This window comes from Ictalurus furcatus, chromosome 8, assembly GCF_023375685.1.
Source record: "Ictalurus furcatus strain D&B chromosome 8, Billie_1.0, whole genome shotgun sequence".
Classification (NCBI taxonomy): domain Eukaryota; kingdom Metazoa; phylum Chordata; class Actinopteri; order Siluriformes; family Ictaluridae; genus Ictalurus; species Ictalurus furcatus.
Window position 1 is genome coordinate 28,336,534 of NC_071262.1, and position 25,411 is coordinate 28,361,944.

The 25,411-nt window shown below is 38.9% G+C and overlaps 1 protein-coding gene and 1 pseudogene across 1 annotated transcript in view; both read right to left on the reverse strand.

The window, feature by feature from the left end:
- LOC128611998 (uncharacterized) overlaps positions 1-10,605 on the reverse strand; it is a 17,314-nt gene extending 6,709 nt beyond the window's left edge. Inside the window, exons 1-4 of the mRNA XM_053631896.1 lie at positions 10,458-10,605; positions 9,913-10,254; positions 8,492-8,827; positions 8,125-8,238 (exon numbers count right to left, since the gene is read on the reverse strand). Coding sequence (XP_053487871.1) covers positions 8,125-8,238; positions 8,492-8,827; positions 9,913-10,254; positions 10,458-10,530 — 865 coding nt within the window. The 5' untranslated portion in view covers positions 10,531-10,605. The remainder of the gene's footprint in view (positions 1-8,124; positions 8,239-8,491; positions 8,828-9,912; positions 10,255-10,457) is intronic.
- An 8,487-nt stretch (positions 10,606-19,092) lies between these two features.
- LOC128611996 (uncharacterized) lies at positions 19,093-22,729 on the reverse strand (annotated as a pseudogene).
- Between the last annotated feature and the right edge of the window lie 2,682 nt (positions 22,730-25,411).

Genomic DNA, 25,411 nt, shown 5'->3' on the forward strand with positions numbered 1-25,411 from the left:
TTACTACTACTATTACTACTACTATTCCTGACGGAACCTTAAAATAATCTATTAAAATAAAATTTTAAGACGGAATTAAGTAAAACAGGTAATTGGAGGTCAGAAATTAAACATTAAAACTTGAATTAATTATTTAGTATCAATTCAAAGAAAAGATAATTAAATAATTATTCATGAAATTTATAAATTTATAAGATATAACAAAAAAAAAACCTAGCCAGTGAAAATAAGATAAGTTTTAAATCATTTAAAATATTGCTAATTGAAGATGCTAGCTGTACAGTGGATATAAAAAGTGAAAACCATGATAAATATTTTTTAGAACTTTTCCCACCCTCACCGTGAAATTACAACATATAAAACTTAAGTAAAAAAAAAAAACAAAACAAAACAAAAAAAACAATTAGAAACATTTTAGGGAAAAATCAGAAAAAAAAAAATACAATAACCTGTTCCATATATTTGCACAACAACATTTTATAATTGTGGACATAGCTGTGTTCAAAGTGAGCCAATCACATTAAATCTCATGTTCAAAAGTATTTATCATACAGCTGTCATCAATGAAATTATTCTGATTAACCACAAATAAAGATCAGCTGTTTCTGTAGGATTTTCTTCACTTTTTCTTCGTTTCATCTAACTGCTGAAGCCGTCGTCCTCAAAGAGATTCCAAAGCATGTATGGTATCTCACTTGTTGAAAGGTATTGATCAGGAGAGGGGTATAAAACATTTCCAGAACAATAGATGTACCATGGAACACCGGGAATGCCATCATCAACAAGTGGAGATAATGGAGCACCACAGTGACATTACCAAGAACAGGACATCCCTCCAAAATGTATAAAAGGACAAGACAAAAACTTACCCGGGAGTCTTCCAAAACACCTACGGCAAGATTAAAGGAGCTGCAGGAATATCTGAGAAGTACTGATTACTCTCTGCATGTGACAGCAATCTGTCATATTCTTCACATGTCTGGGATATGGGGTAGGACGGCTAGACGGAAACCCTTTCCCACAATGAAACATCCAAGCTCAACTAAATCAACTCAAACTATTTGGCAAAATGTGTTATGGTCTGATGAGATCAATTATAAAGGTATAATCATTCCATAATTCCAAAAGGTTTGTTTGGTGCAAAAAAAAGCACACCACCAAAAGAACACCATACCCACGGTGAAGCATGGTGGTGGCAGCATCATGTTTTAGGTCTGCTTTTCTTCAGAGAGAACTGGGGCTTTTATCAGGCTGGAGGGAATCATGAATAGCTTCAAATGCCAGCTGAATTTAGTGTAAAACCTTCAGGTGTCTTCTAGTAAGCTAAAGATGAAAAAGAATGTCACCTTTTTAAGCACGGCAATGACCCAAAGCATACATCTAAATCAACTAAGGAATCGCTGAACCAAAAGAAGATCAGTGTTTTTGAATGGTCTAGCCAGAGCCAGACCTGAATCTAACTAAAAACCTGAAGTGGGCTGTTCACAGGAGATGCCCTTACAATTTAATAGATCTACACGGATAGACTCCGAGTGGTGTAAAAAAAAAAAATCCAAAAGGTGTTTTAACAATAATTTAGTTTAGGGGCACATTTACACAACTAGATTATTGTAAGTTTTTTTTTTTTTTTTTTTTTAAATATTTTTCTTTTTTTCACCCTACAAAGTTTCTGATTGTTTTTCAGTTAATTTTTATACGTTGTAAATTCACATTGAGGGTGGAAAAAAAAAATCTGACATGATTTATCTTGGTTTCATTATTTTCACATTACAAAAACCTGCCATTTTAACAGGGGTGTGTAGACTTTTTATATCCACTACACTTCTTGTGGGACGGGGAGTATAGTTGCAATTTTACAAAATATCTAGGTAAATAAATATACAGGGTGCCCGAAAACGATCATCACAACTTAAAACATTACTAAACGCACACAGAATCAGGCATCAAGGAAATTTAGATACAGTAAAAACCCAAACTTTTTTTTTTTCTTCTTCTTAAAGCAGTGACGTTATGAATGTTAATATGGGCACCACTGGTGATGCGCAAAACATCCAGGCAATAATCCAAATTCCGTCTTATACATGCAACATATCCACAACAATGCTTTCAAACGCGGCAGTGATTCTTGCCTTCAAATGATATAATGATGATGAGAAGACTTGTCAAAACTTGCTATATACACAAACGTAATGTGTTTCTCTGTAAAATGGAACAATTCCAGTATTTCTACAGTCCTGGCCGACAGTCTATATTGGATTAAACTTGTAAAGATACTTTTGGACACCCTGTATATAAATGTATATTGTATTTGTGTGTGTTTGTGTGTGTGTGAGTGATTTACCGGTCACAGCTACAAATATTCCATTGGAAAATTGAAATTTGCCCCAGGTAAATATTCCACAGAAATACAATCCTTCATCGTTTTTTTTCGTCTGTAGGATTGTTAAAGAAATGCCATTCATAATCTCCTCCACTTTAAATCCTGAGCTGAACTCAGGTGAAGTCTGCGTGTCTGTATGGGCTATCATTTTCCCCACTTCCCGAGGCATCTCTCCAAATTGTTGTTTATACCAAACAGTAAGTTCTTTACTGTATCCAACTTGAAACGTGCAGTTTAGAGTAACACGTTCTCCAGACTTCACTGAGACAAACGAGGGTCGGTTAAAATCCGCAGCTTGGGCTGGAACTAGAAAATCAATTCGAATCAGATCCAGTGCAACAAAAGAAATATGAATGAGCATCTATAATATTTTAAATACATTAAAAAAATGTATATAAGACTTACATATGTTGAGAAATAAACTAAGAATCCAGAGTGGAGCCATTCTCATAAATGATATCACACTTGGGACGAGGTGTTTGAAAGAATTTAGAAACCAAATCACTGAGAAGTTTGTACTGGAGACTTTCATCTCATTGGCTGCTACAAGTCACATGATCACTTTAAATTTCCATTCCACCTACTTGTGTGTTTGTAGCTAAATTTGGCCTGCAGAAGTCAGTGGTGAAAAACTCACTAAGAAACTTATTCACATACTTTAGACTTTCAGAGTTTCATTTAAATTACTAAAACAAACAAACAAACATAGCTGAGTATTTTATTGGACAACAAAAAGTCTGTAGTTTATCTTTCAACAGTTAATGCACACAGTCCTGTCTGAGATGCATATATAATTTACACCAAATGCCTGGGTTCCTGACTTGAAAATGTCTAAAGCACTGCTTAAATCTTGAGAGTATTAAATCATAGCTGAGTAATTTGTATGACTGACTCAGTAAAGTACCTTCACACAGCACATGACATAAGGGAACTATGAGTACCATGTCATGCCATTGGGTTTCACCAACATGCCTTTGTTCCAGGTCTGCATGGAGTTCACACTGGTTTCTGATGAAGACCTGCAGCTTGACCAGAAGCTATATATTGAGTTTGTCAGATCGTATTAGCTTACATCACGAAATCTTCTTGCTAAAGCTAGATGATCAAACATTTAGAAGCTAGAATTTGTGACATGAAATGGATACAAATCATACAAACAGCATGTACAAGAAAATATTGACGGAAGCCTTCTGTTAGTCTTTTACAGTACACAAGTGTTTCTCGTTTCGAGATTCACCTGCATCAGTTTGGTGCAACGTGAACATCAAATGCGTCTGTCTCTGAACGGTCACTGAATTGTCATTTCCTCTGGGTGAATCATATTCGTGTTTGGTCTGACTGCTGCTTTAGCTGAAAAAGCAGGAAGGCGGAGTTTTGAGGTGTCTCCTGTATCGCCAGAGAGAGGAGTTAAAATTCTTAAATGCTAATGCAACCTTTGTTAAAGGATTTGATAGTAGGTTGTTTACATGAGGACTGTTCTTACCCTCTAACCCTTCTTCTCACCCTCAAACCACAGACGTCTTCCACTTACAGTACAGAAGGAAAGAAGACAACAGCACACGCAATGTGTACTCTTCATTTAATATTGATGAATGTACAGTATAACTAGACTTTAATGAAAAAGCATTGGAGTGGGACAAAATCCCTCCTGAGATGTGTGCAAACCTGGTGGCCAACTACAAGAAACGTCTGACCTCTGTGATTGTCAACAAGGGTTTTGCCACCAAGTACTAAGTCATGTTTTGCAGAGGGGTCAAATACATATTTCCCTCATTAACATGCAAATCAATTTATAACATTTTTGACATGCGTTTTTCTGGATTTTTTTGTTGTTATTCTGTCTCTCACTGTTCAAATAAATCTACCATTAAAATTATAGACTGATCATTTCTTTGTCAGTGGGCAAACGTACAAAATCAGCAGGGGATCAAATACTTCTTTCCCTCTCTGTATAACCCAAACATATTTCACGTCACTTCATTTAATATAAACAGAGATGAACTCCATATCTTTCACAGAGATGGTCATCGGGAAAAGCCAAGGGATTGTGTCTGTCCCTCTGTTGCACTCCGAGCTACACAAAGCGTGAAGATACATCTACAACCACTAAAGGGTTAACTTTGATGCGTCAGATTTATATCACTTTGCTCGCAGCTGATTGGTCCAAGTTGACGGAGTTTTCTTACCTAGAATAAAACCTGCTCCAGAGCATTTTAGCTGTCTAGCGTAAGTTACCATGGCGATTAAACCCGCTAAAAATCAGTCCACCTTGTTGAGACTGAAAAGCCAGAGCTTGCTCAAACTAAACTCAAACTTACCTGGGTAGCAGCCTGAAACAGGCTTCTGAAGTGCACCAGTCCTTTTTCCAGCAAAACACCCTCACAACATGATGCTGCCACTCCCATGCTTCAAAGTCAGGGTGGTTTTCTTTGGATTAAAAGCCTCATCCTTTATTCCTCCATACATAGTGCTGATGATTATGGCCAAACAGTTCAATATTGTTTGACCGGAGAACCGTCCTCCAAAAGCTGGTGATCACCTGAAAACTTCGGTCAGTTTTTTTTATTATATATATACTGGTGTTGAAGTAGGGGCATCTTCCTTACATGACAGCCTTTCAGGCCAAGGTGAGGTAGGACCCCCTTAATGGTGCATGTAGGAACTTTGATACTTGATGCCTCCAACTCCTAACCAGTTCTTTTGTTGGCGTCATCTGAGGGTTCAGTTGAACCTTCTGGATCAAAGTTAACTGATTCCTGGGGGTTAATTTGTGCCTCCTTCCTGAATAATGTAATGTCTGAGTGGTCCCAATTTTTTTTTTTCATTAGCATATAATTGTTTTTTACAGATGCTTGAGATGCCTTCAGTGGTTGGGTTTGCTCCTAAGGAGGAATTGGACCTGTGGAAGATCTTTTTTTTCTGAGGTCTTGGTTGAGTAGTTTGGAGTTTCCTATGGTATCCAGGGCAAAAAGCACTGGCTTTAAAGGTAGGCCCTTAAGTTCAGCCACAGGGGCACTCCCAATCAACTCCTAATTATGACACTTGGGCAATCAGAAGCATTTAAAGTCATTACATTGTTCATGAAATCTTCCAGAATGTTTAAAGAGACAGTGAACTTGGTGTAGGTAATCATTTGTCCCACTGGAATTCTGATATAGTGAATTAAATCTGTATAATTGATTGTTTTAAAATGACCTCTGATGTGAACAAAGTAGACTCCCTAATTGACTTACATTTCTTTTGGCAAGGTAACATAAAATGTGGAATTGGAAAAAAGCTGAACTTGAACATATTAATCTAAGGCACATGAAAATATTTGATTTCAACTTGACAGCATAAGCTGTATATAGAATCACCGTAACTCATCGCCAATTATACATTTTGAAATTGCTCAAAATGCTTTAGTGAGACTTTTCATTGAGTATGTAAATTTACACACTGGAGATGCCAGTGATCCTGACCCTTTCTTCTCTCTGGACCTGCCTGATCCATCCTGATGCCCTACCTCTGGATGGAGCTCTCATCAACTGGAGGCTACAGCCTGGAGATTGCTGAGGACGGTACCGCTTGAAGTACCATGGAAATGATTTTGGACCTCAATTCCACATGGACGTTCTCGCTGTGGTCGCTGGGATTACGGTTGCTGCGATGGCCTTGGGACTGCACTTACCACACACAGTTTTACACTCAGGTCTCCTTTAGTGAACAGTGGACTAGTTCAACAAACAGACTTCATATAAACACCATAATGATTTTTCTTTTACTTTCACACTATCCGTTGTTACCCACATGAGGATGGGTTCCCTTCTGAGTCTGGTTCCTCTCAAGGTTTCTTCCTCATATCATCTTAGGGAGTTTTTCCTCACCACCGTCTCCACTGTCTCGCTCAATAGGGATAAATTCACACACTTAAAATCTATATCCTGTCTTTATATGTTTCTGTAAAGCTGCTTTGAGACAATGTCCATTGTTAACTGTGCTATACAAATCAAATTAAATTTAATTGAATACAAATGTTTTGTTTGTTTTTCCCCCAAACAAACTATTTTCATGAATACCATATTTCTAGTGCAAATGATCTACGAATAAATTCAATCAACCGAACTGTCAGACGTAGAGACAGCTGCAGTTTCAGGAAGTGCTTTATTTTTATAAAAGGCAATTAACAATTGTAAATTGTAAACAATATGACGGTCAGAAACATGCAGAAGGTCAGGAGATCAACAAATAGTGTCAAGGGTACAGGATCAATAACCAGATGAACTTGCGGGGGGGGGGGGGGGGGGGGCATGGTATGTCAGGTGAACAGGTCAACACTGAGTTCACGTTGATTGAGTGTTTTATGTATGCTCATATTGTGTGTGTGTGTGTGTGTGTGTGTGTGTGTGTGTATGTATGTGAGAGAGTCCAGGTGTGTTAGATCAGTAATCAGGTAAGCTTGAGCATGACAGTGAGTGTGTGTTGGGAGTTATAGTCCATGGCGGTCATGTTTGTAGTCTGATGGCTGATGCGGCATGAATATGAATGCATTATTCAGACTGAACAAATAATGTGTTTTAAACTAATAATAATAATTAAAAAAAAATCTAAATCCAAATACAATAAAAAAGATACATTTATAGTACCACTAAACAAATAAAATACAAATAGTGGCAAAGCATTAGACCCTTACTGTATACTAAATATCTAATATTAACTCGCTATAGCTAAAAGACAATCTGTTTTGGTCTTTCGTCTGTTACCTGGTAACAGCATAAAAACATATTTTTTTTTATTCTTATAACACTTGGGGCACCTCAAGCTCAATTAATTAATTAATTAATCACCAGTAAATGATTTCCTATCAGGCTGAAAATTATGAACATGAACGTATTTAACAGGAGAAAATCAGTGACATCTAATATCTAAGAAACAGAAGAGTAAATGACTTCAGTATACACATTATCACAAGCTCGTTCTCTCTTTCTTCTTCTTTTATTGACGTGTAAAGCAGCAAAATTCAGCTCCACAGCATCACGGCTCTGTGGGAATGGATATGAACGATTCGTTTCAAATGATATACGATGCAAGTGAATGATGGGAATATCAGCATATTGCAACATTTAGCCTTATTTGAGCTGGATCAGTTTTTTTCAGTAATATAATTCAGACAGGATAAAGTCAAGACACAGCTTTCATCTGAATACAGACATTTTCAGGGAGCTTATTGGAAATCACTTAAATTTTAGCACCTAAGTAAAATAATCCAACTCAAATAAGGCTTCTGTTAATGGGAAACTAAAATACTACTACTACTACTACTACTACTACTCCTAATAATAATAATAACAACAACAACAACAAAAATAAATAAATAATAATAATAATAATAATAATAATAATAATAATAATCTCAGTGTTAATTACCTGATTTGGTGTTTTCTTTATCGTAGAATCTTGCGTTTTCCCTGTAAAGAGAAAAAATATATTTTCATGTTTAGGTCCAGATTTAATATATACTGTATGTTTAAATCAGATTAAATAATTATGTTGTTGTTTTTTTTTAGACAGTCAATGTGCATTTCAGTGGAAATCTTTTTGGCAGTAAAGAGAATTTAAAATGTTAGAACTTTACTTGTGGTTGAGAAACATACAAAATAGAAATATCTTTCAGTTCAGGAATGGTTATTAGTTTTCTCAGGCCACCACACATATAAAAATCATTTGTATTGTATATAATGCATCTATACGTAATGAAGACTCACCAGTGCAACATTCACAGTTTCTCCCTTTACACGTTACAACATGAGTAAAGATCACAACCACACACACTCCCAAAGAGACAGCGAGAAAGATTACTACAGGATCCACAGATTCTCCTGTAGCACACACACACACACACACACACACACACACGCACACACACACACACACACACACAAGTCATAACAATGAACATGTACTTTATCACATATAATTTCATGTGAATAGCAAATAATATCTAGAACTCCATGTGATTATATTGATGATCATGTTAGCAATCTACATGTCTACATTTAAAAAAAAAAAAATTAAACCAATTTTAAATTTTAATATATTATGCATACTTTGAGTCAATGAATGTGTTCTTACCCAACTGTACTCGTGTCCCGTTCCCAAAAATGATCTTCCCACACACGGCCACAGCGCAGTAGTAAGTTCCAGTATCATTGAGGCTGAGGATGTTCTTGGAGAAGTTGTACACACAGGTGTGTGTAGAAGAGCCGCTCTCACACTGATGGCTGCTGTTGTGATGAGTGTAAATGATTTGAGGATGGGATTGTGGTGGAGCAGCTCTGAACCAGAGCACTTGGAGTTCTGCTGATCTGCTCTCAGAGAGAACCGAGCACTGCAGAGTCACTGACGCTCCTGCAGGAACCGAGTCCGACACGCCGCTCTGGAACACTGACACTTTTACATCTCCATCACCTGTTCAGTGTAATATACACAGAATAACTACTTAGTATGTTTCTTTTTAGACATGTTTAGTACATACAGTCCATAAAGCACATGCAGTCTGACAGAGCACATTATTTTGGTTGTACATTATAATTTTGTGTACATTAGAGAGTACCAACTCTCCTGGAGTAACTGACCTCAACACAACACTCTACAGCACCGACACTTAAAGTTTATAAGGCGTATAAAAAAAACCTATCTAAGGATTAAATACACTATTTTTTAAAATGCGACTATTAGATACATGTGCTCAAATACTGTATGTGTGCTGTATGTAAATGTAAAATCATATCACGGATTGGTTAGAGACTGATGCAAGTGTGGTGTATTTTAAATAAAGTGAAACACAGGTGAACAAAGACTAGGAATACATAACATCAACACACACTTAAACTAGACAAGCGTGAAATACTCATGAGCATGGCATGGAAATGTGGGCCACGCTGGCTTAGAGGTTTGCACGTTTGCCTCACACCTCTGGGGTTGGGGGTACAAACTGTGCCTCCACCCTGTGTGAGGAGTTTGCATGTTCTCCCCGTGCTTCGGGGGATTCCTCCGCATACTCTGGTTTCTTCCCCCAGTCCAAAGACATGCCTTGTAGGTTGACTGGCATTTACAAATCGTTCGTATTGTGTGAATGTGTGTGTGATTGTGCCCTGAGATGGGTTGGTGCCCTGAGCAGGGTTTTTCCTGCCTTGTGCCCTGAGTTCCATGGAAGAGACTCCAGACTCCTCGCAACCCTGTGTAGGGTAAGCGGTATGGAAAATGGATGGATGGATGGATGGATGGTACGGATACAAGAAGATAATGGCGCTACTCACAACAGACGCTAGACGAGTGCTATACAAACGCGACTTAAATACTCAGTAAACCAAAACGTCAATAAATTATTTGGCGCAAACATGACACATATACAGTAAATGGACAGTACTTCAACACTAATAAAATATTACTGAAACGATTCAGTTAATAAATAAGGTGTTTAATAAAAGGGGAAAAAATAAAACCTGTTATTAAAATGTATTAAACTAGCCGTGTACATTTACAGTTCTTACCTTTCACTGATAAAAATGTTCCATTTCCAAACCTTGTTAAAAATTTTCTAAATCCACAGTAATACACGGCTTCATCTGATGGTTCCACGTTAATAATTTTTAAATGGTAGTTCCTTTTTTCTTTCTCGATGCTGAATCTTGGTGACTTGAACTCATCTTCGAAACTGGTTTCCTGTAGAACTGTGACAATTACACAAGGCTCGTGTCCAACTTTTTCTTTGTACCAGACGACGGATCCAGAGTGATCTTCTCCCAGTCTAAAGCAGTGCAGAGTCACGTTATCACCCACACCAGCAGTGATCATTGGGTTCGGCTGACTGACATCGTTTGTCTGTGCAGCATCTGTTATCAAGAGTTAAAGAATGACACATCAACAAATTTACCAAAACTGTATACTAGTGATAATTCACGGAGATTATCACTGGTGTAATAATAAAACACATTTTAAGAACATGTAGTAAAACCTGGTATTTCAATCCGTAGACTGCAATAAATAATCCTTATCTTGTGTATGATCAGGAACAAACATAACCATCCACACTTACCAATTTTATTAAAAAGCATCGCTGTAATCCACATCAGCGTCATCATCTTCAGTCTGAGGTCTGTGTATAACATGTCTCCTCTTGCTTGTCAGATGGTCAAACTGAGCACATGGCACTTTGTGCCAAATATTTATGGTGTGAAACTCTGACATCACAGACTGAGCTGACTGACTGTGACCCATAGCTCTGTTCCTGCCACTTTCGTGGAGTACCACTAGACATTTTTTTCAATATAAAATGAATTTTTGAATTTAATAAGCATTTTATTTACCTTTTATTGTTTTTTTTTTGTTTTGTTTTTGTTTGTTTTTTTTGCAACTGTTAACAATACCAATATTTACCTGGAATAGCATTAAACACCAATTTAATTAAAAAAACAAAATTAATTCTAGAAAAGAATACATCCCAAATTCATAGTGTATTATTTACTAGACCACATAAACCAGTGATTAAGTAGAATGTGAAGCAGAAGTACATTTTGCTATAATACAACCACCATCATGGTCCATAGGATGAATTATTATTTTTAATAGGAATGTTTTGTTAATAACTTTCAAATAAAAACAGTTGCATAGATGTTCAGATTATATATATATATATATATATATATATATATATATATATATATATATATATATATATATATAAGGGAATAATAATGTATATTGCTTGACTGCTTTGTGTCTCTGTGTGAGAGAGTGTGTGCGTGTGTGTTGTGGCTCTTCCTGTGTGTGTGTGTGTGTGGCAGTGTAAAGTACTAAGACACACTCTAGTAGCTGTATCTCTGTGTGAGAGTGGGTGTGTGTTGTGGTTCTTTTTGAGTGAGAGTGGGTGTGTGTCTCTGTGTGTGTTAGTGCGAGTGTGTGTTTCACGCTTGTGTCATGTCCATTGGAGGAAGCTTCATCTTGCAGTCATGAAATCTCCCCTAACACATTACACTTGCTTACCTTTTATCACTTCCTGTACTGGTCCACAGTACAGTTTATTTATTCAAATTATAATGTATTGGTACTGTTTATCCATCTAATGACTAATAACTCATTATACACTCTTATTCTTCTCAAACTAACTGTGTCATTAGTCAGACGAATAAAATGATAAACTATAAGACGAATAAAATGAGTTGCGGCTCTGTCTCTCTACAGAAATACTGCAATCTAAAACATGTTGTTTTTTGTTTTCATTTGATAAGAGCTTAAATCCCACTTTCAGTAATAGCAACTACAAATTTGTTAAACTTTTTTTTTTCTCTCTTCAGACTTTTTCCAGTAGCTGATAATGTTTCATATTAAATCATACACTTTTACATATTTATGAGATTAAGGTCATCCTGAGGCCTACACGCTTCCACTCCAGCAATCCTGCATGCGGTAAACTCCTGCTTCTGTCCTAGAGACTATAAACCACTACACACGCTCTCTTCCTTCTGATTCCTTCTAGGCAACATCTCCCCTACACCAACAGTATGAATAGTCCAGTGATAAGTAGAGCATAAACATTATCCCTAGCCATAAACTTAATATTAATTGAAAATTCTTGGACAACCTGATAACCCAGGTTTCACTTAATATAGATAAGCCTGACCTTTACATCCTAAAGCCTGGCTCCCCCTAATGTTTCTTGCATACGGAGTCTTTCCTCACACTATATTACACTCGGTTTCTTCACTGAGGCACTGATGACTTCTGAAAAGCTTCTGTGAGACAAAGCTGTGCTGTATTGTGAAATTCTCTGTTTTGTGCACGCTCTTGTAAAGTTAAAACTCGGTGATATTACGTTAGGAATAAACCTAATACAGAAAGATAAAACATTAGTTCCCTTTCAAAGGGAACTCCATGTTGCGTTTAGCATAACACTATGGGGAGCGCCCTTGCGCGCTCATTTCCTCTCTATCTTTTCTCAAAATGTCTGTACTTTTCTATCCCTTTAAAAAAAGAGAAGAACAAACAAGAATGAGCGAGAGAGAAAAATATGAGTGAGAGAATTCAGGAAGTGTGTTACGCCTTGCTCCCGTATCATCATGGGGAATAGTGCACACTTTCTGTGTGAAGTGTGTAGGGATGGAGCATGCCACGGCAACCCTGAGAGGCTGCACATGGTAATGCCTACATGAAGCAGCTCTGCTCGCGACTCGCTCTCTTCTCGGAAGCCGAAGCGAGTTGGGTTTCGGAGCCTCGCGGATTTGGGCCGGCCACTGCAAAGGCAGCTAGCCGTCTCAGGTCAGGGGGATCTCTTATGGATCCGGAAGAGGAGCCGGAGACGAGCGCTGCTCTATCTCTTGCTCTGTCTTCCGGGTTCGGCTCTCCGCTGGATTTTGGAGCTTGTGTCGCGATTCCTCCTTCTGCTATGAAAAGCCAAAAAAAAAAGAAAAAAAAACACACACACACAAATAATAGTAATAATTCCTCTCTGACTCCGAGGAGCCAGAAGGATGTGCTAGAAACTGAGAGCAGCATATAAAGAGCTGCTTGAAGTGATTACTAAGGCTGGATGAGCCTTTTTCTCCCCAGTGAAAGTAAATCCCTCACACTGCAGAAAACTCCCCTTTTTTCCACAAGTGCATGACAAACTATCAGGCTTCTGGGGGAAAACCATGCATAAGCTGTATTTATAACCCCACGATGTTGGATTATTCGGCCATTGTGGGGAATGAACGGCATGGCTATTTAGCTATGCTGAAGGTGGAGGAGGCGCTTGCGAGCTACCTCTCTCCATCGACGGCAAGCAATTTTGGGGGGCCAGCTTTGCCATCCAAGTCACCGTGTAAGGCCAACCTGGCATTGGTGGGCAAGGCCTATGCAGTAGTAGTTTTGCTTGTGGGTCACTGCAGAGAATGACAGTGTTGCAGGCCTACCAAGCAGACCTGCTGAGTGAGCTCGACATATGGCGGCATTTAGCCAGTTCCTTCCCTGTTGTGTCAAGCCAGCGCTAGTGCGAGGGAGACACAGAAGGCGAGTATGGCAGCCCGCAAACCCCCGCAGACAGCCAGGGTAACCGGGCAGCCACAGTCGCGGCCTGCTACTAGGCCTGATCTGAGAATGGTCATAAAGGCCAAGCAGACAAAGCGGAGCAGTCCTGAGGGGCCGTGGAGGGACGTATCAGGGGACATGAGGTTGTTAGGGCAGTTAGCCCCCAGTGCAGTTGTAGGGCCTCCCCTAACCAAGGCTGTCCCATGTTTTCAGTGTTCTCTGGTCAGTGAGCTGTCATAGGGCAACGAAAATCTGATGCTTTCCCTCCAATAGAATGTGGAATAGTTAACATCACTAAAAGACCGTCTGGCAACGTGGAAACTACTGCCATGTGTCTCTATGGATTCTGTCTACCGTAGAAAAGGGTTACCAGGTCCAGTTTAGAGCTTGACCCCCCCCGGTTCAGAGGTATGCTCAACACAGTAGTCAGCACAGACCAGAGACCGACGTTAGCGCAGGAAGTAAGATGCCTATTGGACAAAGGGGCCATAGAACATGTACCCCGTTCCCTGAGGGAGGGAGGTTTTTACAGCTGTTATTTCCTGGTCCGCAAAAAATAGAGGAGTATGAGGCCAATTTTATATATGCGTCATCTGAACTGTACTCTTCAGATATACAGGTTCAAGATGCTGACGCCCAAACTTATCATTCCACAGATTCAGTTTGAGGACTGGTTTGTGACGATAGATCTAAAAGGTGCATATTTCCACATAGAAATATTGCTAGCTTTATCCCCTCGCACCTTCACAAAGTGCACGGATGTCATTCTGGCTCCATTGTGACTCCAGGGCATCCGTGTACTAAACTACCTGGATGACTGATTAATTCTAGCATGATCAAGGGAACTGGTGGTTCAACATCAAGATGTTGTTCTCGCACACATGAAGAGCTTGGGGCTCAGGTTGAACCTCAGAAAAGTATGCTTTCCCCGGTGCAGTGGACAACTTTTCTAGGGGTTATAAGGATTCTACTACAATGAGGGCATTTCTCATCCCAACATGCCTAGGGTCAATCCTATTAACATTGAGCAAGATAAAGCTGGATATTGGCATCCCCTCCAGTCTCTATGGGAGACTATTGGAGCTTATGGCAGCAGCAGCCAACTTCATACCATTGGGCCTATTGCACAGGAGACCATTTCAGTGGTGGCTGAGAAGTTGGGGGTTTCGTACAAGGACTAAATCTCTGAGAGTAATCAGGGTCACACGGCAATGCCTACGTGCTCTGAGAATTTGAGTGTCCACAGTTTCCAGCCTTGGGTCACACTCGAGGGGTGTCTCCTTAGTGCAAGATGGTAATGACAGACACCTCCCTGGATATTCATTCCACCCCGGGCTCTTGGGTCTTTTTGAACAGGCCGTACCCTCGGTATGACGGAGTGGGTATTCTCGTTCCCATAGTGTTATGCTAAACGCAATATCGAAGTTCCCTTTGAAAGGGAACATCTGGGTTATGCATGTAACCCTGTACCCGGAGAAGGGAACGAAACGTTGCGTAGCTTTGTCATACCAGCGCAGGCCTGTGAATTTTGTCTTCACTTCAGATAATAGAGGCTGACGGTGCGTGGGTCGTGGATGGTTATTCCAGCACGACAATGACCCAAAACACACTGCCAAGGCAACAAAGGAGTGGCTCAAGAAGAAGCACATTAAGGTCCTGGAGTGGCCTAGCCAGTCTCCAGACCTTAATCCCATACAAAATCTGTGGAGGGAGCTGAAGGTTCGAGTTGCCAAACGTCAGCCTCGAAACCTTAATGACTTGGAGAAGATCTGCAAAGAGGAGTGGGACAAAATCCCTCCTGAGATGTGTGCAAACCTGGTGGCCAACTACAAGAAACGTCTGACCTCTGTGATTGCCAACAAAGGTTTTGCCACCAAGTACTAAGTCATGTTTTGCAGAGGAGTCAAATACTTATTTCCCTCATTAAAATGCAAATCAATTTATAACATTTTTGACATGCGTTTTTCTGGATTTTCTTGTTGTTATTCTGTCTCTCACTGTTCAAATAAATCTACCATTAAAATTATAGAATGATCATTTCTTTGTCAGTGGGCAAACATCCAAAATCAGCAGGGGATCAAATAGTTTTTTCCCTCACTGTAAATGTGCTGTAATTATTACTGAAACAGAGCACTTAATGGAAATCAAAATGAAGAACAGTGCCAATCCATCACAAATAAACAGAAATCACTGCAGGAACACACAGTGGAATGACGGTCTTGAAGAAAACTGGATAAATACACAGGAGTGAATGAGATTGAAAACTTATAAACCCAAAATATTTCATGTAATTGTATGTAAACATAAATTCTTTTAATATGTAAATATTAATAAAATAAATATCAATTGGTGAAAATATATTTGAACAGGTATAATGTCACCATATGCAATTATGTACCACTCGCAAAGGAGCTCAAAGCAATACATACAGTTTGCAGTACAGGAAGAGTGGCTTCAGCGTGTCAGCTTTTTAATAAACTATACCATCTGCTGAAAATCGAAAACAGAGGGTCATCAGGAAAAGACAGGGGGTTGTGTCTGTACCTCAAAAGTTCTTTCCCTTCAAAGTGCCTTTATTATTATTTGCGGTCTGAGCTCCACAGTATTCTCCACATACAGTGAAGCCATTGCTACAAACACTAACGTGTTAACTTTGGTGCGTCTGATTTATCTCACTTTGCTAACAGCTAATTGGTCCAATTTGGGTTTGTGATTTTTTTACCTAGAATAAATCCTGCTCTGGAGCAGGTTATCCATGTATTGCAAGTTAGCATGGTGATGAAAACCGCTAAAAAACTAAACTAAATTCAAACATACCCGGGTAGTCACCAAAGCCGGCTATGTGCCACAGGCCTCGGGCATGCTAGAGCATTAATCAGGTACGCTTGAGCATGACAGTGAGTATGCGTTGGGAGTTTTAGCCTGTGGCGGCCATGCTTGTAGTCAGACAGTACTGACTTGAAATGAATATGGTCTAAACAATACAAAACAAATCTCTACAGTAAATAGTGAAGTCTAACAGGAAGTCTACACAAATAAAAATACAAATAATAACATGGTGTTACACCCCTACTGTATACTAAATGGCGAATATTAACTCGCTATCCAAAAGACAATCAGTTTTGGTCTTTCACCTGGTACTCTGCAAATGTGACAGATAAAGCCAATAATGAGAATAAAAGAAGAAGAAAAAGACTTTTAAAAACCCACATTTTCATTCTCAAAACTTGGGTGAACTCAACCACAAATGCATTTATTTATTTATTTATTTATTTATTTATTTATCACCAGTTAATGTTTTCCTATCAGGCTGAACATTATGACCATGAGAGTAATTAACATGAGAAAATCAATGGCATCTAATATCTAAGAAACAGAAGAGTAAATCACTTCAGTATACACATTATCACAAGCTCGTTCTCTCTTTCCTCTTCTTTTATTGACGTGTAAGGCAGCAAAATTCAGCTCCACTGCATCACGGCTCTGTGGGAATGGATATGAACGATTCGTTTCAAATGATATATACACAATGTAGGTAAATTATAGGAATATCAGCATATTATAACGTTTAGCCTCATTTGAGCTGGATTAATTTTTACAGTAATATAATTCAGACAGGATAAAATCAAGACACAGCTTTCATCTGAATCTAGGATTACTATTACTGACTTCAGAAGGATATAACTACAGACATTTTCAGGGAGCTTATTGATAATCACTTGAATTTCAGTACCCAAGTAAAGTACGACTCAAATACGGCTTTTATTATTGTGAAACCAACGGCCTAATAATAATAATAATAATAATAATAATAATAATAATAATAATTAGTCTCAGTGTTAATTACCTGATTTGGTGTTTTCTTTACCGTAGAATCTTGAGTTTTCTCTGTAAAGAGAAAAAAATATATTTTTTTAATTATTTTATTATTATTCCCTCTTATATATATATATATATATATATATATATATATATATATATATATATATATATATATATATATATATATATATATAAGAGGGAATAATAATAAATATTGCTTGACTGATTTGTGACTCTGTGTGAGAGAGTGTGTGTGTGTGTGTGTTGTGGCTCTTCCTGTGTGTGTGTGTGTGTGTGTGGCAGTGTAGAGTACCAAGACACACTCTAGTAGCTGTATCTCTGTGTGAGTGTGGGTGTGTGTTGTGGTTCATTCTATGTGTGTGTGTGTGAGTGTGTGTGTGTCTCTGTGTGTGTTAGTGCGAGTGTGTGTTTCACACTTGTGTCATGTCCATTGGAGGAAGCTTCATCTTGCAGTCATGAAATCTCCCCTAACACATTACACTTGCTTACCTTTTATCACTTCCTGTACTGGTCCACAGTACAGTTTATTTATTCAAATTATAATGTGTTGGTATGTTTATCCATCTAATGACTAATAACTCATTATACACTCTTATTCTTCTCAAACTAACTGTGTCATTAGTCAGAGGAATAAAATGAGTTGCGGCTCTGTCTCTCTACAGAAATACTGCAATCTAAAACATGTTGTTTTTTGTTTTCATTTGATAAGAGCTTAAATCCCACTTTCAGTAATAGCAACTACAAATTTGTTAAACTTTTTTTTTTCTCTCTTCAGACTTTTTCCAGTAGCTGATAATGTTTCATATTAAATCATACACTTTTACATATTTATGAGATTAAGGTCATCCTGAGGCCTACACGCTTCCACTCCAGCAATCCTGCACGCTGTAAACTCCTGCTTCTGTCCTAGAGACTATAAACCACTACACACTCTCTCTTCCTTCTGATTCTTCTAGCCAACATCTCCTACAATAACAGTGTAAGGGGTATGGCCCCTGAGAGGTACCGGCTCGTAGATTCTGGTCTCACAACTGAGGTTGTAGAGACTATGTTAAACGCTAGAGCACCATCCATGAGGAAATTGTATGCACTCAAGTGGCGGCTTTTTGTCTTGTGGTATGAGGAACGTCAGCTAGACCCAGTGAACTGCGCGATAGCTACAGTCCTGGAGTTCTTACAAGAACGTTTCTCAGCGGGGTGAGCTCCTTCTACAATCAGGGTTTACGTAGTCGCCATTTCGGCCAGCCACGCCCCTGTTGATGGAGCCTCTGTGGGGCAACATCCTCTAACTTCGAGGTTCATGCGTGGTGTCGTGTGGCTGAGGCCCAGCTGCAGGCCGCGCATACCTTCCTGGGACCTTTCTGTGGTCCTGGAAGGTCTGTCAGGGGCCCAATCTGAGCCCTTAGAGTCAGCCTCTGAGAAGCTTCTGACTCTAAAGGTAGCTCTTCTGCTGGCCCTGACATCTTTCAAGCGAGTAGGAGATCTACAAGCTCTCTGTGTTGCCCATTCCTGCTTTGACTTTGCCCCTGGATTAACCAAGGCCTTACTGTATCCTAGTCCGGATTATATTCCTAAAGTGCCTACATCGGCTGCCCACCCTGTGGTGTTGCAGGCTTTCTGCCCTCCTCTGTTCCCCACACCGGAACAAGAGAGAATGCACCTGCTGTGTCCAGTAAGGGTTCACTGTACTTACGTCCACCGCTCCGGCCAGTGGCGTAAGTCAGAGCAGCTGCTGGTCTGCATCAGTAGAGGTGATGCTCTGTCAAAGCAGCACATCTCTAATTGGATAGTGGATGCAATCTCTATTGCTTTTGAGGCGCACGGTCTCACTACACCTCTGGGCATAAGGGCTCACTAGGACGGTCGCCTCCTCGAAGACTTTGTCCAAAGGGGTATCCTTACAGGATGTGTGTGCTGCTGCAGGGTGGTCTACACCACACACATTCATTTGATATTACAGCCTGGATATTCATTCCACCCCGGGCTCGAGTGTCTTGCAGTAACCCTTGGGTTTGGGTCTTTTTGAACAGGCCGTACCCTCAGTATGACGGAGTGGGTATTCTCGTTCCCATAGTGTTATGCTAAACACAACGTGGAGTTCCCTTTGAAAGGGAACGTCTGGGTTATGCATGTAAATATCAATTTGTGAAAACATATTTGGACAGGAATAATGTCACCGCATTCAAATATGTACCACTCACAAAGAAGCTCAAAGCAATACATACAGTTTGCAGTACAGTAGGAGCGGCTTCAGCGTGTCAGAAAAGAAGAAAAGAAAAGGGGAAAAATAATTTTTAAAAAACCCACATTTTTATTCTCATAACGCTTGGGTGAACTCGACCACAAATGCATTTATTAATTACTTTATTAATTTATTTATTTATTTATTCATTCATTCATTCATTCATCACCAGTTAATGAACATTATGACCATGAGAGTAATTAACATGAGAAAATCAATGACATCTAATATCTAAGAAACAGAAGAGTAAATGACTTCAGTATACACATTATCACAAGCTCGTTCTCTCTTTCCTCTTCTTTTATTGACGTGTAAGGCAGCAAAATTCAGCTCCACTGCATCACGGCTCTGTGGGAATGGATATGAACGATTCGTTTCAAATGATATATACACAATGTAGGTAAATTATAGGAATATCAGCATATTATAACGTTTAGCCTCATTTGAGCTGGATTAATTTTTACAGTAATATAATTCAGACAGGATAAAATCAAGACACAGCTTTCATCTGAATCTAGGATTACTATTACTGACTTCAGAAGGATATAACTACAGACATTTTCAGGGAGCTTATTGATAATCACTTGAATTTCAGTACCCACGTAAAGTACGACTCAAATACGGCTTTTATTATTGTGAAACCAAAGGCTTAATAATAATAATAATAATAATAATAATAATAATAATAATAATAATAATTAGTCTCAGCGTTAATTACCTGATTTGGTGTTTTCTTTACCGTAGAATCTTGAGTTTTCCCTGTAAAGAGAACAAATATTTTCATGTTCAGATCCAGATTTAATATATACTGTATGTTCTTGTTTAAATGAGGAATCATTGTGAGAGTAAATGTGTTGGGGTCTGGGGGGGGGGGGGAACAAAAAAAAAACAAAAACAAAAAAAACCAATGAGATGTTTCTGTGGCTGAATTCTGGAAAACTAAGAAAAATCAGGTTGATAGGATTTTTTTTTCTGCCTATAGCGTACTTTGACACCACACAATTCAGAAAACCTAGCATACAGTACATTATGCATTCTACATTAAATGATGCAGAGATGTTTGATCACCTTTCTGAACTTGATTAGACATATATGTGTGTGTATATATATATATATATATATATATATATATATATATATATATATATATATAATGTTTATTACTTTTATATTTTATACATTAGATGTAAATTACATGTAGATTTATTTATTTATTTATTTTAGACAGTCAATGTGCATTTCAGTGGAAATCTTTTTTGGCAGTAAAGAGAATTTAAAATGTTAGAACTTTACTTGTGGTTGAGAAACATACAAAATAGAAATATCTTTCAGTTCAGGAATGGTTATTAGTTTTCTCAGGCCACCACACATATAAAAATGATTTGTATTGTATATAATGCATCTATACGTAATGAAGACTCACCAGTGCAACATTCACAGTTTCTCCCTTTACACGTTACAACATGAGTAAAGATCACAACCACACACACTCCCAAAGAGACAGCGAGAAAGATCACTACAGGATCCACAGATTCTTCTGTAGCACACACACACACACACACACACACACGCACACACACACACACACACACACACACACACACACACACACACAAGTCATAACAATGAACATGTACTTTATCACATATAATTTCATGTGAATAGCAAATAATATCTAGAACTCCCTGTGATTATATTGATGATCATGTTAGCAATCTACATTTCTACATTAAAAAATAAAATAATAATAATATTAAAATATACTATGCACACTTTGAGTAGGTGAATGTGTTCTTACCCAACTGTACTCGTGTCCCGTTCCCAAAAATGATCTTCCCACACACGGCCACAGCGCAGTAGTAAGTTCCAGTATCATTGAGGCTGAGGATGTTCTTGGAGAAGTTGTACACACGGGTGTGTGTAGAAGAGCCGCTCTCACACTGACGGCTGCTGTTGTGATGAGTGTAAATGATTTGAGGATGGGATTGTGGCGGAGCAGCTCTGAACCAGAGCACTTGGAGTTCTGCTGATCTGCTCTCAGAGAGAACCGAGCACTGCAGAGTCACTGACGCTCCTGCAGGAACCGAGTCCGACACGCCGCTCTGGGACACTGACACTTTTACATCTCCATCACCTGTTCAGTGTAATAGCTTAGTAAGGTCCTAGTTATTTATTTATTTGTTTATTTATTTATTTATTTATTTATTTATTTATTATGCTACAGCATTATAATGTGTGGAATATACACACCATCAAACACCTAAAAATAAATTCCATGTTTAAGAAAAGGACATATAAAACTAATTAAAATGAATCTATGCATATAAAAATTCTCACCTTTCACTGCTAAAAATGTTCCCTTTCCAACCTTATTAAAAAGTCTCTATATCCACAGTAATACACGGCTTCATCTGATGGTTCCACGTTGGCAATTTTCAAATGGAAGCCTTTTTCTTTTATTTCTTTCTCAATACTGAATTTTGGTGGATTGAATTCTTTCTCATATTTGGGTTCATGGTGAACTGAGACCATTACACGAGGTTCGTGTCCGACTTTTTGTTTGTACCAGACGATGGAATAGGTATTTTCCTCTCCCGGTCGAAAGCAGTGCAGAGTCACGTTCTCACCCACATCAGCAGTGATCATTGTGTTCGGTTGATTGACGCCCTCGCTCTGTGTAGAATCTGCTGTTTGGAGTTTACGCAGAAAACATCAACAAATGCACCCAAAATTTATTCCACCTATAATACACATAGATTTCCTTTGGTGTAGAAATAAAATGTTGTTTGTCTTTAAATAAATTCCTGCTACCAGTATTTATGGAGATATACAACAGTGTTTGAAAGTAGGTTTCAAGCAAATCTGTTTTTTTTTTTCCTAGCAAGAAATAACAACCTAATAACTGGCCATTCAGTGTATAATGCTATATAATCATAGCTGAACTTTTCGAACACTTAATCGTTCAGCCTGCACAATGATCCTTATTACAGCAACATGCATGTTATCAGAAAACTACAAAATGGTCCACACTTACCAATTTTATTAAAAAGCATCGCTGTAATCCACATCAGCGTCATCATCTTCAGTCTGAGGTCTGTGTATAACATGTCTCCTCTTGCCACACTGTCAAATGGTCAAACTGAGCACATGTCACTTTGTGCCTAGGATTTATGGTGTGAAGCTCTGACATCACAGACTGAGCTGACTGACTGTGACCCATAGCGCTGTTCCTGCCACTTTCGTGAGTACCACTAGACATTTTTTTTTTCAAAATAAAATGAATTTTTGAATTTAATAAGCAATTTATTTACCTTTTATTGTTTTTTATTTTTTTATTTATTTTTTTTTTTGCAACTGTTAACAATACCAATATTTACCTGAATAGCATTAAACACCAATTTAATTAAAAGAAATAAATTCTAGAAAAGAATACATCCCAAATTCATAGTGTATTATTTACTAGACCCCATAAACCAGTGATTAAGTAGAATGTGAAGCAGAAGTACATTTTGCTATAATACAACCACCATCATGGTCCATAGGATGAATTATTATTTTTAATAGGAATGTTTTGTTAATAACTTTCAAATAAAAACAGTTGCATAGATGTTCGGCTGTATATATATATATATACATTTACATTTATTCATTTAGCAGATGCTTTTATCCAAAGCGACTTACAAATGAGAAAATACAAGCAATATATATATATATATATATATATATATATATATATATATAAGAGGGAATAATAATAAATATTGCTTGACTGATTTGTGACTCTGTGTGAGAGAGTGTGTGTGTGTGTGTTGTGGCTCTTCCTGTTGTGTGTGTGTGTGTGTGTGGCAGTGTAGAGTACCAAGACACACTCTAGTAGCTGTATCTCTGTGTGAGTGTGGGTGTGTGTTGTGGTTCATTCTATGTGTGTGTGTGTGAGTGTGTGTGTGTCTCTGTGTGTGTTAGTTGCGAGTGTGTGTTTCACACTTGTGTCATGTCCATTGGAGGAAGCTTCATCTTGCAGTCATGAAATCTCCCTAACACATTACACTTGCTTACCTTTTATCACTTCCTGTACTGGTCCACAGTACAGTTTATTTATTCAAATTATAATGTATTGGTACTGTTTATCCATCTAATGACTAATAACTCATTATACACTCTTATTCTTCTCAAACTAACTGTGTCATTAGTCAGAGGAATAAAATGAGTTGCGGCTCTGTCTCTCTACAGAAATACTGCAATCTAAAACATGTTGTTTTTTGTTTTCATTTGATAAGAGCTTAAATCCCACTTTCAGTAATAGCAACTACAAATTTGTTAAACTTTTTTTTTTTTCTCTCTGCAGACTTTTTCCAGTAGCTGATAATGTTTCATATTAAATCATACACTTTTACATATTTATGAGATTAAGGTCATCCTGAGGCCTACACGCTTCCACTCCAGCAATCCTGCATGCTGTAAACTCCTGCTTCTGTCCTAGAGACTATAAACCACTACACACTCTCTCTTCCTTCTGATTCCTTCTAGCCAACATCTCCTACAATAACAGTGTAAGGGGTATGGCCCCTGAGAGGTACCGGCTCGTAGATTCTGGTCTCACAACTGAGGTTGTAGAGACTATGTTAAACGCTAGAGCACATCCATGAGGAAATTGTATGCACTCAAGTGGCGGCTTTTTGTCTTGTGGTATGAGGAACGTCAGCCAGACCCAGTGAACGGCGCGATAGCTACAGTCCTGGAGTTCTTACAAGAACGTTTCTCAGCGGGGTGAGCTCCTTCTACAATCAGGGTTTACATAGTCGCCATTTCGGCCAGCCACGCCCCTGTTGATGCAGCCTCTGTGGGGCAACATCCTCTAACTTCGAGGGTTCATGCGTGGTGTCGTGTGGCTGAGGCCCAGCTGCAGGCCGCGCATACCTTCCTGGGACCTTTCTGTGGTCCTGGAAGGTCTGTCAGGGGCCCCATCTGAGCCCTTAGAGTCAGGCTCTGAGAAGCTTCTGACTCTAAAGGTAGCTCTTCTGCTGGCCCTGACATCTTTCACCGAGTAGGAGATCTACAAGCTCTCTCTGTTGCCCCTTCCTGCCTTGACTTTGCCCCTGGATTAACCAAGGCCTTACTGTATCCTAGTCCGGATTATATTCCTAAAGTGCCTACATCGGCTGCCCACCCTGTGGTGTTGCAGGCTTTCTGCCCTCCTCTGTTCCCCACACCGGAACAAGAGAGAATGCACCTGCTGTGTCCAGTAAGGGTTCTCTGTACTTACGTCCACTGCTCCGGCCAGTGGCGTAAGTCAGAGCAGCTGCTGGTCTGCATCAGTAGAGGTGATGCTGTGTCAAAGCAGCACATCTCTAATTGGATAGTGGAAGCAATCTCTATTGCTTTTGAGGCGCACGGTCTCACTACACCTCTGGGCATAAGGGCTCACTAGGACGGTCGCCTCCTCGAAGACTTTGTCCAAAGGGGTATCCTTACAGGATGTGTGTGCTGCTGCAGGTGGTCTACACCACACACATTCATTTGATATTACAGCCTGGATATTCATTCCACCCCGGGCTCGAGTGTCTTGCAGTAACCCTTGGGTTTGGGTCTTTTTGAACAGGCCGTACCCTCAGTATGACGGAGTGGGTATTCTTGTTCCCATAGTGTTATGCTAAACGCAACGTGGAGTTCCCTTTGAAAGGGAACGTCTGGGTTATGCATGTAAATATCAATTTGTGAAAACATATTTGGACAGGAATAATGTCACCGCATTCAAATATGTACCACTCACAAAGAAGCTCAAAGCAATACATACAGTTTGCAGTACAGTAGGAGCGGCTTCAGCGTGTCAGAAAAGAAGAAAAGAAAAGGGGAAAAATAATTTTTAAAAACCCACATTTTTATTCTCATAACACTTGGGT